The 13,568-nt window shown below is 42.2% G+C and overlaps 1 protein-coding gene and 1 pseudogene across 4 annotated transcripts in view; both read left to right on the top strand.

Annotated features, from left to right (window-relative positions):
* Positions 1 to 555: 555 nt before the first annotated feature.
* LOC113020250 (NACHT, LRR and PYD domains-containing protein 14-like) lies at positions 556 to 9,201 on the top strand (annotated as a pseudogene).
* A 2,005-nt stretch (positions 9,202 to 11,206) lies between these two features.
* fhod1 (formin homology 2 domain containing 1) overlaps positions 11,207 to 13,568 on the top strand; it is a 49,992-nt gene continuing 47,630 nt past the window's right edge. For all 4 annotated transcript variants that reach the window (XM_026176158.1, XM_026176150.1, XM_026176139.1 and 1 more), the window contains exon 1: positions 11,207 to 11,438. In XM_026176158.1, coding sequence (XP_026031943.1) covers positions 11,268 to 11,438 — 171 coding nt within the window. In that variant the 5' untranslated portion in view covers positions 11,207 to 11,267. The remainder of the gene's footprint in view (positions 11,439 to 13,568) is intronic.

The following is a 13,568-nucleotide window of genomic DNA, read 5'->3' as shown; positions in this document are numbered from 1 at the left end:
AGACAATTGATAAGTGTATTTGGTAATACTGAAGCTTAAATGAATTTGTTCAGATCTAAACTACCATTTGCTTTAATTTTCCACCAAAATCTCCGGCGTCTGACGTCAGTTACAACATGAGTCGCTTACCTTGTCCGTTCAGCTTCTTTATAACATGTGTCTGTGTTTGATGATTGGATGGATCATTAATACAACACATGCTCCTGTGATGCTGAGATTGGGTTACAGACTGAATGAACACTTTTTAAAGCTTTTACTGTACAGCTCTGTTCAGAGTGAAGGAATCTATCTGCACATGAAATCTGCTCATTGAAAATTGTCCCCAGTGTCCAGTAACAGGAACACGTGCCAGGCACAGAGCAAAACCCAGGATACAGGATCCAGCCCTCTGTCTATACGTTACTATTATTGTTATAATTTCATTTTATGTTTTTATTTAAAAAACAATATTTTCCCTGTAAGCCAGCGCTGGTATTAAACTTTTGTTTTTGACTATGTATTTTATCAGTAAATGGAATAATTTTTCGTTTGTGTCCAGAGCGAAGAAGACAAGCAATGTTCGAGGAGCAGCTGTCCTGCTGTGCTTTGTGTCAGGACGTCCTGAAGGATCCGGTCTTCACCAGCTGTGGACACTGGTTCTGCAAACAGTGTGTCTGTTCATACTGGGACCAGTGTGCTTCATCAGGAGACTTCTTCTGTCCCCAGTGTGGAAAAATCCCCACAACAGAAGCTAAACGGCAGACAGCCAGTGAACCCAAAGTGCAAAGTACGATTGAACATCTGTCTGCTGATAGACTCATTTCTGAAAACTCGACTTCTTGTGTTATGTAGGAGTTTTTTTTCTCTTTATGTCACGGGGTGGAAAGGGACAAGTCATCTAAGTTTTTCTACTATGCATGTTTTGCTGCGTTTTACCTTTTTAATATTTTAATATTGTACACTGGTTTATTTTTATGAGTTTTACTGCATGTTTTAATGGTATTTAATTGATGACTTGTCCTGGAAAGACTCCGCCCCTACCTGATAATAAACTGATCACACCTGCGAGAGATCCCAGAGAGGCCAATAAGAGGGCCTGGCAGACCAAAGGAAGGAGTTCGACCGAGAGGCTTGAGAGACGGCCAGGAGTAAGTGGTGCCAGGCGGCAGCGCCTGCAAGCCGAAGGGGTTGGTGGAGCTGGGCGTTAGGAGAGGACGGACAGCACCAGCGACTAGGGACGCGGAGCGAACAGGCGGACGGCAGTAGTAACGAGAGCCCAGCTTGTGCACTGCGGGAGAGCAGAGGCGGCGAGACAGCTGGTGCCGACTTGCAGTTTTAAAGAAGCGGCGGGCGGAGTTGAGAGCTCTGCCCACCCGGGGTAAGTCTTCGACTTAGCCCCTTTTATTGAATGAAAATTGCCGAAAAGAATAGTGACTGCCGCTCCCTCCCTTTCTTCAGCGTACCAGGACGCGGAATGCGGGGAGGAAGGCGAGGACTCCGCTGGGTTTCCCTTTTACATCACTTCGCTGGACTTTTTTAGTTCTTTGTGACTTTTATATCGTGGCGGATGCCACTGGACTTTTAATGTTGTGTTTTATTGCTTTTTATTGTGTTACCCCTTGGCCAAGGTTGTTCTAATTCATTTTGCATTTTTAACTATTTAAATATAATAAATTATATTTTAATTATACAGTTTTTTAATCGTGTGCTTTCCCTTGGCGGCTCCACTGCTCTGTCCGTTTGGAGGAAGGTTTCCTTCCTTTAAAAAACGACACTGTGGAAATAAAATCACCTTCGCTCCGTTACATTTAGTCTCATTGATTTTCTGTCTTTCAGCAGATGTTGGTCTGCAGGAGGTTTTAGATGAACATAAGATCAGTCTGAGGAGGAGATGCGAACGTGTGACTGAAGGAAGTTATGAAACAGGAAGTAGAACCCTCCTCAGCAGGAGCTACACTGAGCTCTACATCACAGAGGGACAGAGTGAAGAGGTTCATACCCAACATGAGGTGATGCAGCTGGAGACAGCTTCCAAGATGGAGGCTCTTGATGACACTCCAGTCAGGTGTCACGACATCTTTAAAGCCTTACCTGACCAACAGAGACCCATCAGAGGGGTTCTGATGAACGGCGTCGCTGGTGTTGGAAAAACCTTCTCAGTGCAGAAGTTCACTCTGGACTGGGCAGAGGGCTTGGAGAACCAACATGTCAGTGTTGTGGTTCTGCTTTCATTCAGGGAGCTGAACCTGATCAGAGAGGAGCAGTACAGTCTTCTGGAGCTGCTCCATGTTTTCCATCCAACATTACAGAAGGTCACAGCAGAGAAGCTGGCTGTCTGTAAACTTTTGTTCATCTTTGACGGCCTGGATGAAAGCAGACTTTCATTGGATTTCACCAACAGGAAGCTGCTGTCTGATGTCACAGAGAAGTCATCAGTCAGCCAGCTGCTGACAAACCTCATCCAGGGGAATCTGCTTCCCTCGGCTCTTGTCTGGATAACTTCCCGACCTGCAGCAGCCAATCAGATCCCTCCTACATGTGTTGACAGGGTAACAGAAGTACGAGGCTTCACTGATGCCCAGAAGGAGGAGTACTTCAGGAGGAGATTCAGTGATGAAGAGCTGTCCAGAATCATCTCCCACATGAAGACATCCAGGAGCCTCCACATCATGTGTGCTGGATCCCTGCTACAGTTCTGGAGCACATGTTGACTACAGAGCAGAGAGGAGAGCTGCCCAAGACCCTGACTGACATGTACTCATACTTCCTGCTGGTTCAGACAAAAAGGAAGAAGAACAAGTACCACGAGGGACATAAGACGAGTCCACAGGAGCAGACAGAGGCTGACAAGGAAGTTCTCCTGAAGCTGGGAAAGCTGGCGTTTCAACATCTGGAGAAAGGAAATATCCTTTTCTACCAAGAACACCTGGAGCAGTGTGGGCTGGATGTCACAGAAGCCTCGGTGTACTCTGGAGTTTGTACAGAGATCTTCAAACGAGAGTGTGAGATCTTCAAGAAAGCAGCCTACTGCTTTGTTCATCTGAGCATTCAAGAGTTCCTGGCTGCAGTCTATCTGTTCTACAGTTTCACCCACAGAAAGACAGAAGTGCTCCAGGACTTCCTGGAGAGAGATTGCGAATACAAAAACAGCTCCCCATCTATGGATGTCTTTCTACAGAGAGTCATGAAAAAATCCCTTCAAAGTAAAAATGGCCACCTGGACATGTTTGTTAGCTTCCTTCATGGCTTCTCTCTGGAGTCCAACCAGAGACTCTTAGGAGGTCTGCTGGGTCGGACGGAGAACAGTCTAAAAAATGTTCAAATAGTCATGAACAATCTGAATGAGATGAACAGTGATGAAATGTCTCCTGACAGAAGCATTAACATCTTTCACTGTTTGATGGAGATGAAAAATCTCTGTCCATTAGGAGATCCAAGAGTTCCTCAAGTCAAAGAACAGATCAGATAAGAAACTCTGACATCCACTGTTCAGCTTTGGCCTACATGCTGCAGATGTCAGAGGAGGTTCGGGATGAGTTGGATCTGAGGAAATACAATGCATCAGAGAAAGGAAAACGGAGACTGAGCCCAGCTGTGAGGAACTGTAAAAGGGCTGGGTGAGTCCAAATGTGATTAACATTAACAATTCAGACAGTATAATTCAAAGTAGGTTCATTTTTTTTATATCGTCCTGATGATATAATCATCCAGGTAAGGGAATTCCATCTGGACGTAGTGTACTAAACAGTACATTTGCACAATGAGCAAAATAACACCACTGACTAACAATGAGGTCAGTTTCATGATCATTAATTGTCATGACCATTGATCAATGGCCTCCAGCGCCATTCACAGACAGATTAACATCTATCAGCTTAGTCTATTTCAGCATCCTACAAGTATTTAAAAATCATCAGATTTTGATTATCTACAAAACATATGGTAACCCATTTCCCCTCTTTGAACGTAAGTATCTAATATTAACTATCAATTTCACATGCTTTGTTTACATCACCAGTCTCTAAATGACTTCTGTGGTTTAAAAAGAAAGAACCCATGTGTATGCTAAGCACAAGTCTGTCACAGAGAACACCATTAACCAAAGGTCTGAAAAACATTTAAATTCCATCCTAAATTTATACATGACTCTTGCAGCAAACAAAGATAATCGTTCACAACTGGAATTGTTTAATGAGTAACCCAGTACAAAAATCACATTAACACAGTGGCCAGTAAAAATGTTATTTGGATCCAGATGATAACTTTTTGGAGCCAATTGCAGAATCAGGTCATGTAAACAAACTGTGCACAGCCTGAATGCAACTTAAGTCCCTTCTGCAGATTAAAGCTAAACAATTATTAAAATAATTAAAAGAAAGAAGATAAGCTGACATGTTAGTGGGATATGTTCAACTGTCATCAAATGTGTAAAGTAGATCTAAAGGGTAATGTTTGTCCTTACAGACTTTGTGGCTGCAGACTCTCAGAGACTTACTGTGAAGTTGTGGCCTCAGCTCTGAAGTCCAGCCCATCCCATCTCACACAGCTGGACCTGAGTTACAATGAACTGCAAGATTCCGGAGTGAAGCATCTGTCTGCTGCATTGGAGAATCCAAACTGTAGACTGGAGCACCTGAGGTCAGGTCACAGACTTTAGTTTAATAAGATTTGGGCCAATGGCCAAGTTTTGTGTGTTATGGCAGTCTAATCTGGTCTTCCTGTTCTTAAATATAACCAGTGGTTTGCACCCTGTTGTAAATTTTATTTGTACATTGTACATAGAAGGCATCTCTTGAGTGTAGACTTTGACAAAGATACGCTTTGAGGATGTTCTTGACTTGGGTAAATGTTGTGAGTCATATCTTCTTCACCAGGGAAAGAATTCTATCAGTATCCACTCTTCTGTGGTTTTCCAGGAATTTTTGCTATTGCTGAGCTGAAAATTGCATCATGTCATTTTTAACAATATATCAGATTGTTAATGTGGCCACACCTAAAGGTTCTACTATTTTTCTGATAGATTTTTTTAGCCTGACAAATGCCTACATATATCATATGTAATATATACAGCTTTTATGTGTGAGCTGATACTAATTTTGCTATGAGACTTGACTGAGGACAGCAGCATGTTTGTTGATCTGTGTTGACATGAGTTATTGTTCAGGAGTTTGAACCACAATTGCAAAAGGACAAGGTCACTCTACTCATTTATGGAAATCTTACTGGTTATTTATAGTAATACTGAACTGCACAATTAAAAATGTAAATGTTTGTGCAATAACTGGATTCTTGATTCTTGTTATTCTTACTTTAGATTGAAGGGCTGCAGGTTGTCAGAGTTCAGTTGTGCATCTCTTGGCTCAGCTCTGAAGTTCAACCCATCACATCTGAAACATCTGGATCTGAGTGACAACATGCTGCAGGACTCAGGAGTGAAGCAGCTGTGTGGTTTTCTAGAAAGCCCGGAGTGTAGACTGGAGACTCTGAGGTAAAATTCAAAATCTTGGTCTGTCTGCAGAATTTGTTCAAAGTTTTGTCTAAAAACTAATTTTCATTTTATTTGTATTGAAGTCCAAATGACTGTCTGCTCCTCAAAGAGGAGCTTATAAAGAAGGTTTATAACATTCATTAGCACACTGTACAAATTAAATTAATTACTGTGCCTAACATGGGTTGTACTCAGTGGTTGAGAGGAGAGGTAGAAACACTTAGCAGGACAGTCAGAAAAACTCACGACCACACTGGTACTGGGAATTCCACAGTGCTTGTCCTTTAATGCACACTCTCTTAATCAACCTTACAAGGCCCAGTCTAACGGCTACTGTTTATCATACATGAAGCACAGTGTTTCTACAACCCGTAACGTTGCAAATTGTTAGAGGGGTAAAACATATAAAGTCCGTGTCTGTCCACACTCTCACGTGCTAGCACATTGCTCTCATACTCCACAGAGGGCAGTGGCGCATATTTCTGACCTTAAATTGTCTTAAAGAGACACCACACCATTGTGACTGTTACAAGCTTATCTCTGCGGTTGAGAAATTTATTGTTAGTGTTCTCTGAGGGGTATTCGCTTTACTAGCCCAATGTTATACACTTGTTATCTTCTCTACAAGTTAAACACATTATTACGTTATTAAATAATAAGTTTTGTTTGGTAACAACAAGTAATTTCATCGTCTGCTGAATACATTTGCAGGTTGGCTTATTCACCCTTTCAGAATAATCCCTTATCTCCTTTTTCATTTCTGCTATGGTTCCATAATCCTGATTTTTTTTTTTTTTAATGAAAAACTCCTTTAAGATGTTCATTGCAGCCAGTATAGTGTCTGTTTTCACGACCTTTCATACTACTGCTTTACACACTGAGCTTTGTCACCTCGACTGTTTTATTGTTTTCCTTTTTTTCCATACTCTTGCAAGGTTGGCATCCCAGTATACTATTATTGTGATACTTCAAATAATACTCAGAAGAGCAATGCAAAAAATGTCTTACACAGTGGATGCCCTAATTTTAAGTCATAATTGATTCAGTTCAATTCAGTTCCATTTTGTTTGTTTATATAGCGGCAAATCACAACAACAGTTGCCTTGCAGAATTTTATATTGTAAGGTAAAGACGCTACAATAATACAAAGAAAACAGAGAAAACCCCAACAATCATATGACCTCCTTTGTGCAAGCTCTTTGGCAAGAGTGGGAAGGAAGAACTCCCTTTTAACAGGAAGAAACCAGGCTCAGGGAGGGACGGCCATCTGCCACAACCAGTTGGGGACCTATGGGCCTATGTTGTTTATTTTCTTTGAATGGAACTGACCCAGAGCCAGCTTTTATTTGTTTGTTCATACACTTCCTTCCAAATTTAGTTTGGAAAATGTACTTGGCATAATAAAGGTTCAGTGGCCATTTGATGAAGAGTTTGATTTGGGTCACTACAGTAATGCTGTAAATATGCACATGTAAAACCTGAAAACCCTGGATCAAATTATCTGTGATTTTAATGTATATAATTTTTTTTTCTTATTCAGACTGATTCGGTGCAATTTGTCAAGGACCAGCTGTTCTTCCCTGGCTGAAGCTCTGAATGCAATCCACTCCTATCTGAAGCTTCTGGACGGGGGTGAAGCACCTGTGTGGTTTTCTCAAGAGTCCACAATGCAGACTGGAGACTCTGAGGTTAGACACCATGTTTTAGTTGTACACTAGGATGAATATGATATGAAGTCTCAGCTCTGAAGTCCAACACCTCCCATCTGAAACATCTGGACACGAGTGACAACAAGCTGCAGGATTCAGGAGTGAAACAGCTTGCTAGCCTTGTGGAGAGTTCACACTGTAGGCTTGAAACTCTGAGGTCAGTTTACTTTTTTATCTGTTGCATCCATTATCCTTATGTAAGGACATCTGGATTAAGTGGATAGAAGCTGATAAGATAACAGTCCATAATTACAGAAAGCTAGAAAAAAAAAGCTTATTGGTTAGGAATAATTATTCTTGAGCTGCACATTTAGAACCTGAACACATCTGGTTGGATTATCAATTATTTTATCTCCACATTTTATTCTTTACTCAGATTAAGGGGCTGTGAATTGTCGGAAACCAGTTGTTCTTATCTGGGCTCATCTTTGAAGTCCAACCCCTCCCATCTGAGACATCTGGACCTGGGTCACAACATCCTGGAGGATTCAGGAGTTAAGCAGCTGTCTAATCTCATGAAGAGTCCGCATTGTTTACTGGAGATTCTGAGGTCAGTAAACGATGGTAGTCGGTCCACGCGGTTTTCAGGAACACTGAACTGAAGTTAGTATCAACCCTTCGGCATTTCCTGTAAACCTGCAGGCTTTCATGAGTACAACTGAGAGGAGAACAGTGATAATAACTTATGTCAAGCAGTCACATTCAACCAGAAGCTTGCTGTGGTCTTGTGTTTAAGTTGATAACCAGACAGTTGCTTTTGTTGTGTCCGAGAGAGGTCCAAGTCCAGAGTTTTGTGTATTACTGTTAAAAGCGGAACAAATATAGGACTGGGACCAGGGGACATCAGTCAGTGGTGGACAGATCAGCAGGAAATGTCAGTTTGGGGTAATGACAGGGCCGTGTGCGGGAGTGCTGTACGCCAAATGCCAAATTGGCGGACAGCAAACAGCGTCCCCAGGCGTTGAGGTGGAGCCCGTCTGCCCCAAAAAGATGCCTCCTCTCCCAGAAGGCATCAAAATTGTTAATAAAACCCACACCGTGGGAGACACAGGCAGAGGAAAGCCAGGTGTTAAGGCTGAGCAGCCGGCTGAAACTGCCTATCCCTCTGTGGGGGTGGGCCCGGAGATAAAAGCACTCACCTGCAACTGACCAAGGAGGCTGAAGAGTTGGAGGAAGTCCAACTTCAGCAGCTCAGATTGCTGTTTGGGGATGTCATTGGTGCCGATGTGGATGATGAGCCGGTTGGCCTGTGGGTGGGACGCCAGGATGTTGTGAATTCTGTCCACTATGTCAACAACGGTGGCTCCCGGGAACGACAGCGTGAGCGCCCCCCTCATCCGCACGTTCCTGACAATGGAATCCCCGAGGACCAGCATGGAGAGAGGAGGTGCCACCGGGGGCTGCTGGCCCTAACAAATTTCTGCAGTAATGAAGCCTGTGGGGTGCTCAGTTGATTAGACTTGATGCTAAAAGCATCTGCAGGTCTGTGAGCCTCAAGCTCAGCATGTTCACACCAACATGTTAACATGAAGAACTAAGAGAGCGCTAGCTACACTGCACAGCCTCTCCACTGCTGCTCTGAAGAGATCTGAACCTCTGCTGTATTTTATACTGGATGTGCTGCACATAAACACTTATTCAGTGTTTCTTTTTCTCTCCACAGATGGCTGCCATTTTGGTAAATGGGGTAATGCATGTGCTGAGAGAAGATGAACTGAGTCCACAGATCCACAGAGGTCGAAGCAGCAGCAGTTTGTGCATAGAGTCTCTCACTGTTCCATGTTACTGGGATGTGGTGTGTCAAGTAGAGCTCCACCCATCAGTCACTGATATAAGAATCGGAAGAAACGCATAAAACTATGAGTGCTGCAGTGCAAAATGTAGACAATGTAGAGCCAACCATGTGAACTCCACCATGGAAGGATAAACTGTAATTATACCCATGATATCATTGTATCATACAAGAAGCACCCTGTGTGTTTGCCAGGCCAGCAGTGCTTCTTTGCTTTGCTCATGTATAAAAAGATGGACATGTATGATCATTTATAATTTATTTCTTTTATTTTCATTATAATACTGTATATGATCAGGTGATGAAAATTTCTGTTCATAAACAGCAAATAAATGAATAATAAACATGTATTTATTGTTCTTCTCTTCATCTACATACTCACTGTATAAGACAAAGTGATGGGTTACAGGCACTGTTAGCATCACTGTCTGACATTTAGTCACAATTGTCTCAAAGTCCCATTGCGCTAAAAACTGCTTAACATAGATGTAATGTTGCCATTTGTTTTAAGATCAGCTACTGCACATAATTTATATAACTTGTAAGCATGTGAGTGACATAAAAATAATTCCTAAAAGCTTCATAGATGTTGATAAAGTTTAATCCAGCTTGATTGATGCCTCTAGCAGGAGTTAGGGAACAGACATACATATTTATGCTACAATGATTATGGTAAGATTATACCTGGGATGTCAGATTGACTATGACAGTGTGCATATGTAGGTTGTGTGTAGCTTTACATCATTTCCTTAGGGATTAATAAAGTATTCTGATTTTTTTTTTGATTTTTTTTTTTTTTTTTTTGCATTAACTTCAGCCACATGAAATGTAAAAAGAAATATTCTGAAAGGATATTTCTTTTATTTTTATTTTTTCTGTCATGTTTTTTTTTTTTTTTTTTTTTGCTGAAGTATTTGATATTTGAACATTTATACATCTGTATCCCTAGGGGTTAAGAAAGTGAGTCCAAGTTCTTTGTGGGGATTTAAGCAGTTTTTATGACAGAGAAAAAGCGCAGGTGTTTGCAGGTGTATATTTTTTTAATTTCCTAATGACACTTTTCGGCATCACTCTTTAAGCTGGCTAGAAGAACAACAAGCATTAATGTGTCATTGAAAATCTTTGTACTACAGTCAGTCATCCACCAGAGGACGCTGCTGATCAACAAACGGCTCTGCTGACGGGCCTCGTGAGGATGGAGCGGTTAGTAAATAAAAGTTCGCCGCAAAATCTGGATTAGCAGCCTAACACACTGCACCCCGAGGCTCCAGGAGCTGCATGCTCATCCATCAGCTCTGCCCGTGACAGTTTGATTGGTTACATATGTTTTCTTATATGCAACCAACATAAACTACAATACCACATGTGCTCAGCTTCTGTCACATAACCTGCCTTCACAAAGAATCAATAAACATTTTTTAATGTGCAGATAACTTTTAAAAACTTGCTGAAAAGCTTGACTAACATGAATGAAGTTTAAAAGCAGTTCACCGTATGTTCTGCCACATACAGAAGCCAATACTCGGCTCATACTCAGCATAGAGGACATGTGATCAATCTGACAGAACCTCTGTGCTTGTCTAAATACCGACCGATCATAGACGTTCAGTCCTCGCCATCACTTTCATGACAGACTGAGCCAATCGCACAGAGAGCGTGCCACCCCGCAGTGACATCCTAAACCTTATGATGGTCTCTGGCACAGCCTGGTGGACTATTTTCTGGTTGACACCAAAAACCACCAGTCTGCATAAAAAATGCAGCATTTGCTGCAAACAAGAACACAAGTTATCAGTGACTAGTCCAACTAACGGTCAGTGAATACTGAGATTAGGATTTTCCTGAAGTGGGTATTGTATTGCTATCTGATTATCTTGAAGTATACTTTGTCAGACCTTTGTGTATAATTTTTATTAGAATAAAAGTACCATTCAAATGCCTCAATCTAAGTAAAAAAACGTGGTCTTTTAGTGTGATCTCATAAGGGTAACTTTGGGTGATCTGAGCAGATTGGAGGGTGAGTTCACTGATATGCACTAAGAAATATGACCTATAACCTAATCCAGATCTGATGAAAATAAGAAATAAATAAGAAATAATCTCATCATCAATAAAGTGTTCTTTTGAATCATGTCTTTTTCTTTTGCACTTTAGTTTTACTTTGAAGGCGCCGGAAGTGAGTGTGGCGGCTTTATATCTGGAGCTGAAACTTTCTCCTCTCATTTAAAGTTGCTTCCAGCGGAGGACGGACCTTCGCCGACAGCTCGCACTTTTACAGCCGCAGTCGGGTCACGGGCGCATGGCCATGGCCTCCATCGTCTGCCGGGTCCAGTACTTGGAGGACTCGGATCCGTTTATCTGCACAAACTTCCCCGAACCTCGGAGACCTCCGACGGTGAACCTGGAAGAGAACCTGCCGCTCAGCGAGCAGATCGCCGGGATCCACAAGCTGCTGGAGCCGCCGCTGAAGGTGGGTCACTGACGGGACTACCTGGTTAACGCCAGTCCTGCCGGGGAGCTTAAACCTTTACGGGGAAACCTGCGAAACCGGACCGGACAGAGAGGCTGGGGTGGGAATAAGTTTTAAATGCCTCGAATTATCCGAGGCAGGCGACAGTTTTCAGGTGTCAAAGAGGCGTTTGTGATGTTTGCTGCAGTCCAAAAACACACACCGGACTTTAAAATCATACAGCCTGGTGCGTCCGAGTTGGAGCCGAAACGCGAGTCGTTCAACAGGATAGCAGCTGTTATTCATTTTACACATTTAATACTGAAATCAATACAAGTGTAAGAGAAACAGGACTTTATCGACCTGCTCCTCATTAAAGTAGAAAACATTTTAATTAGACTTATATCCGTTTCTCTTTTTTCAGTCTGATTTTCCACGTGAGAGCTTTTTCCTTAGTCCCAAGCCCCCTTTCTCTGTCAGGGATTCAGAATCGATCAGAACATAATCAATAAGGCTTAACGTCACTGCAGGGTTATTTTCACAGCAGAGGCATTCAGCAGCACCCTGAGACAAAATAAAGCCGTCTGTTTAATCGAGATGGAAAAGGGGCAGAAGGCAATGTAAAACTGCATAATGTGCCTTCAGAAAGATGAAAGGTTAGGAACTGAATAAGTGCAGGTGCAGTGAAGGTAAGCTAAGTGGAAAAGGTTAAATTAACGAACTGTAACTCCAGGTTTATTTCGGGGACAGAAGGTAGACCTGAATGACCCCACCGGGAAGTCTCAAAGGAAAAAACCAAAACACTCAGCACCCTGTGCGCTCAGACTGAAATGTCAACAACATTTTGTACACTTGGTTATCTTCCCTAAAGGGTGAACCCTGCTGACTCTGTGTTCATCACGGGTTTAAGACCAAATCGTTTGTCTTTCATCAAAAAGACCATTTTATGTCATCTTCATTTAATGCCTGAAAGCTGTGGGGGGACTTGTGTCCTATTATTTCCCTCTCAAACCGAATGATCAGGCCGTGTCATATTGTAAAGACCTCATAGAATAATATTATTCAGCCTGCAGGCTTACTTGTGGTTCCTGCTTTTCTGAAAGTAGAATGGGAGGCAGACCTTAAGGGTCTCTTCCTGTTTAAAGGAAGTTCTTCCTCCCCACTGTCACAAAGTGCTGCTCATACTGGATCTTCTGAACATTTGTATCACTGGGAAGTGTCTGCAGGTGATTGTTGTGAACAGGGACTGTATAAATAAAACTGGATTGATTCAAAATGAAGAAGTAGTCTTCCTGCCCTTTGAAGCTATGTATGTGCAGTTTTGCCTCATGAAATTATTGTGAGAAGTCGTGTTGCTCCGCTTCTCAATGGTCCATTCTGTCAGGGAGCTGAAAATGTGGCTGAAAATGGTGAATTTAATGCGTCGTTGTTTGGAAAAGCGGAATAAGCTTCGTGGTCCTGTTTCCTGTTGCTTGGGTGACTAATGATGCTTCTTTGTGCTAAGGAGTCTGTTTTTCCAAACAGGAAGTGACTGCAGCGTCATGTCACTCAGGCTCACTCAGCATTATGTCAGCATGCTGTTACACTGCAGTTAGTCATGTTACATGTAAGCACACATTCCACAGTTCTGATGGTCTGAAGTACACGGCACAATAAAGTGATTGCGTAACATTGCTGACAAAAGCGGCGTCTGGTTTAAGCGTCAAAATGAAATGAGCTTAATTTTAATGGGCGACTGTCAGAAACATCTAAATGACTTTTGGCTACAGAGTTTACGATGGGCTGTAATACAAGAAGCTTTTAATTGCAGCCTGTTAAATGAAGATTAGCAGCAGTGTTATAATTCAGTGAGCCCTGATGGTGCCAGTGTTGTGGGACTGTCTGACATTAGGTAGCATTATGAAGCTGTGGAAACTTACAGGCTAACTTCAGAGCAGCGATTTCTCTGAGGCTGAATGGTTTTCATGACAACCGCTGTACACGAACCTAATTTCCACAAAATTTCCAAGAAGCTAAAGTTGCCATCTTTGATTTCACTCGTACTAAAGCTCCTTGAGAACGTTATTATTTACCTGACTTATCAAGAAAAGCAAGGGCTGTTTTTAAAGCTGCCTTTTGTAATGACACTCTGCACGTTTTAATTAGTCCACT

This window comes from Astatotilapia calliptera, chromosome 1 (genome assembly GCF_900246225.1).
Source record: "Astatotilapia calliptera chromosome 1, fAstCal1.2, whole genome shotgun sequence".
Lineage (NCBI taxonomy): Eukaryota > Metazoa > Chordata > Actinopteri > Cichliformes > Cichlidae > Astatotilapia > Astatotilapia calliptera.
The sequence above is the reverse complement of the archived record's forward strand: the minus strand, read 5'-3'. Positions and strand labels throughout refer to the sequence as shown.